General features: G+C 40.8%; 1 protein-coding gene across 1 annotated transcript; it reads right to left on the bottom strand.

Moving 5' to 3' along the window:
• Positions 1–1471: 1471 nt before the first annotated feature.
• On the bottom strand, positions 1472–2506 carry LOC112451720. The gene has a single exon (XM_025011542.1). The coding sequence runs from the start codon at positions 2480–2482 to the stop codon at positions 2204–2206; it is 279 nt and encodes a 92-aa protein (XP_024867310.1). The 5' UTR covers positions 2483–2506; the 3' UTR covers positions 1472–2203.
• Between the last annotated feature and the right edge of the window lie 119 nt (positions 2507–2625).

Here is a 2625-nt window from a genome sequence, read left to right as displayed (position 1 = left end):
CTAGCAAATTCACCGCGACGGCGCTCATCAAGCACAGTCACGGCCACGTGGTGGTTTCCCCGCAGGAAGCCTCGTCCTCCAAGGTCAGGGGACAGAACTCTTCCGCAGTAACCCTATCCAAGTCGCCGATATCCGCCTTGGGCTTGAATGGCAATTCCGATACGAGAACCCCTTCCTTACGGACCCTCTGATCCTTCTCCTCTTCTTCGAACTCTGAGAAATCGTCGTCTCCGTCGTCCCTGGTCCTGGTCCTCGCGGCGGCGAAATCAGCATCGGTCAGAACGAGCGTGTTCACTCTTTGATTCCTCGGCATTTTCCGCGATATCTCCTTCAAGACCTCTTTCGAAGCACGCAATAATGTCTTCTTGTCGAGACGACGTCGCGGTTTCTCGACACGACGCGTGGACGCGGGGTGCGGAAGTACGCTTCCCTCGATCGGAGCCTCTTCGCGGTCAGCGTCCTGATTGATGGCACCCGGTCGCTGTTCTTTATCGCGCGTGTCGCTGCCGCTCGGAGGAGATTTCCTACTTTCCTGCGCCGATCGGGCCGCGTTCGCCGGGAATGCATTTTTCTCGGTGGTACCGGCGCCGACGGCGACCGCGATTTCGCTGGTGCCACCTGCCACCGCTTCCTCCGGTTTCTTCCCGTTCGAAACGATCGCGCGCGGACAGGCGTCTGCGATGTCGGCCGGGCATGCCGCGTTGGAACCGTAGGTCTCCACGATGCCGTGGCTCAAACTCGGCTCGGCTGGCAACGCGCTCGAAACCGGCCCCTTATCGACAGCCCCGGCGCTCTCGACGTCGGCCTTGATCCGCGGATGCTTGCGATACTCTTCCTGCAAGTAAGCGCGAAACTCGTCTTGGAAGTAACCGTCGATTATCTTCCAGACGATGGCGCTATACCAGCCCAATATGCTGACCAGAAACACCCCACGAATAACGAACGTCAACATGACAAGGCCTTGCGGTTAATTATTGCGATGCGATATTACAACATTCCATGTAGAATATTGCAGTATAAATGTGTGTATCCTAAATATACTATTACTTATACAAGTTTAACGGTTAATATGATCAAGCCGATACATTGATAGAAGACTGATCTCTCTGTTTGAGACGTACGGTTTTTGGAGTAGTGCTTATAAATATTTTGAATTTCCAAGGCACAAGTAAGTCAAAGTTGAGAATATAAACATAACTAACAGTCTTCTATTATTATTGATGAGAGACATATGCTAAGAGTAAATTTGATATAAAATTTCAAGATCTTATACATTCTGATTTGAAGTTTTTATAATTCACTTGGCTCATAAGCATTTCGATATTTATTTATTTGAAAATTATTCAATTATGTCAAAATACTTCTCATTAAATTATATTTGCACTTCGTAATCTTTCTTTTTTATAAATTATGCATTTTTAATTTCTTGTTACCAAATATTGATATTATAAAAGCCTTTTATACAGTTTTTGTCAAGATAATTATAAGTGCTACTGTAAATTATCATTAAAACTGTTTTAATCTAACTGAGAATTAAAACAGTCCGATTTAATAACTGACTTATTTGTCAGTTCTGCTAAAAGTTATACGACTGATGGATCTATGAAAGTTTACTCCTTCAAAATAACGAACTTCTGGCAAGAAAAATATAGGGAAGAGTTTTATCTTATACAAATATCGCGATCTGCACAAATCTGACTTTCAAACGCTGCGCGAAAAAGAAGTTCTGTCACAGTTCTGTTTACCCATTTTGTGGCATTTGTAAGAATATTAAATCTTGTGAAAGTCGACGATTGTTTCTCGTTTATCTTCCTAGATCTATCTAGATTTAAGTACCTATTTATCTCTCACTGATTTTAAAACGCACTTACGATCAAACAATTGAATATTTTTTATATAACTTATATAATTAATAAACAACAGTTAGCGTATAATAACAATCAATAACAATTTCTGTAAAGTTAATACCTATCTATTCTCTATTATCAGTGCCCATTTGTTTTGATATTAACGCCTAATTTAAGATATATCACTCGAGATTAATCAGTGATATGAGAGATAAAGATAAAACACTGATGTTAACAGATATGTTTAACAATTCTACAATTGAGAATAATATTGCCATGCTTATTTAAAACAGATTAAATGACAACGTTATTTATTCTATTTCTCGATTGATATCATTTAATCATTTAATCTTCTTTTAATCTTCTTCTCCCATGAAATAGTCTTTGATGATGTAGAAGGATTCTTTCATGTTCGGCCAAGCCATAGTCACGAAGACCAAAATCGAATTCGTGATCACGAAGAGTCGCATCATTTCGGCACCGGTGCTGGATCGAAGCCAATTTCCGAAGCCTTGATTCTCGTCATCGCTCAGATTTCCCGAATCTGAGTTCTCCGTTGCTTTGCCTCCATTCTGACAACCTCCATTCTTACTATCTTTATTCTCGTTGTTCCCACGTTTCTTCATACTGATCATATAACAATCATCTGCAAGTATTGATTTCAATGCTAGATATCATAGAAATACACCTTCCGTATGCTTCACGCATTTAATTGTTATGAAAATGTATAATTTGTATAATAGACACCAGGACTTTTTACATTATGTTTTCAAAGATA

This window comes from Temnothorax curvispinosus, unplaced genomic scaffold (assembly GCF_003070985.1).
Source record: "Temnothorax curvispinosus isolate PA1 unplaced genomic scaffold, ASM307098v1 QBEX01002456.1, whole genome shotgun sequence".
Lineage (NCBI taxonomy): Eukaryota > Metazoa > Arthropoda > Insecta > Hymenoptera > Formicidae > Temnothorax > Temnothorax curvispinosus.
Note: the sequence above shows the minus strand (reverse complement) of the source record. Positions and strands in the feature narration are given on the sequence as shown.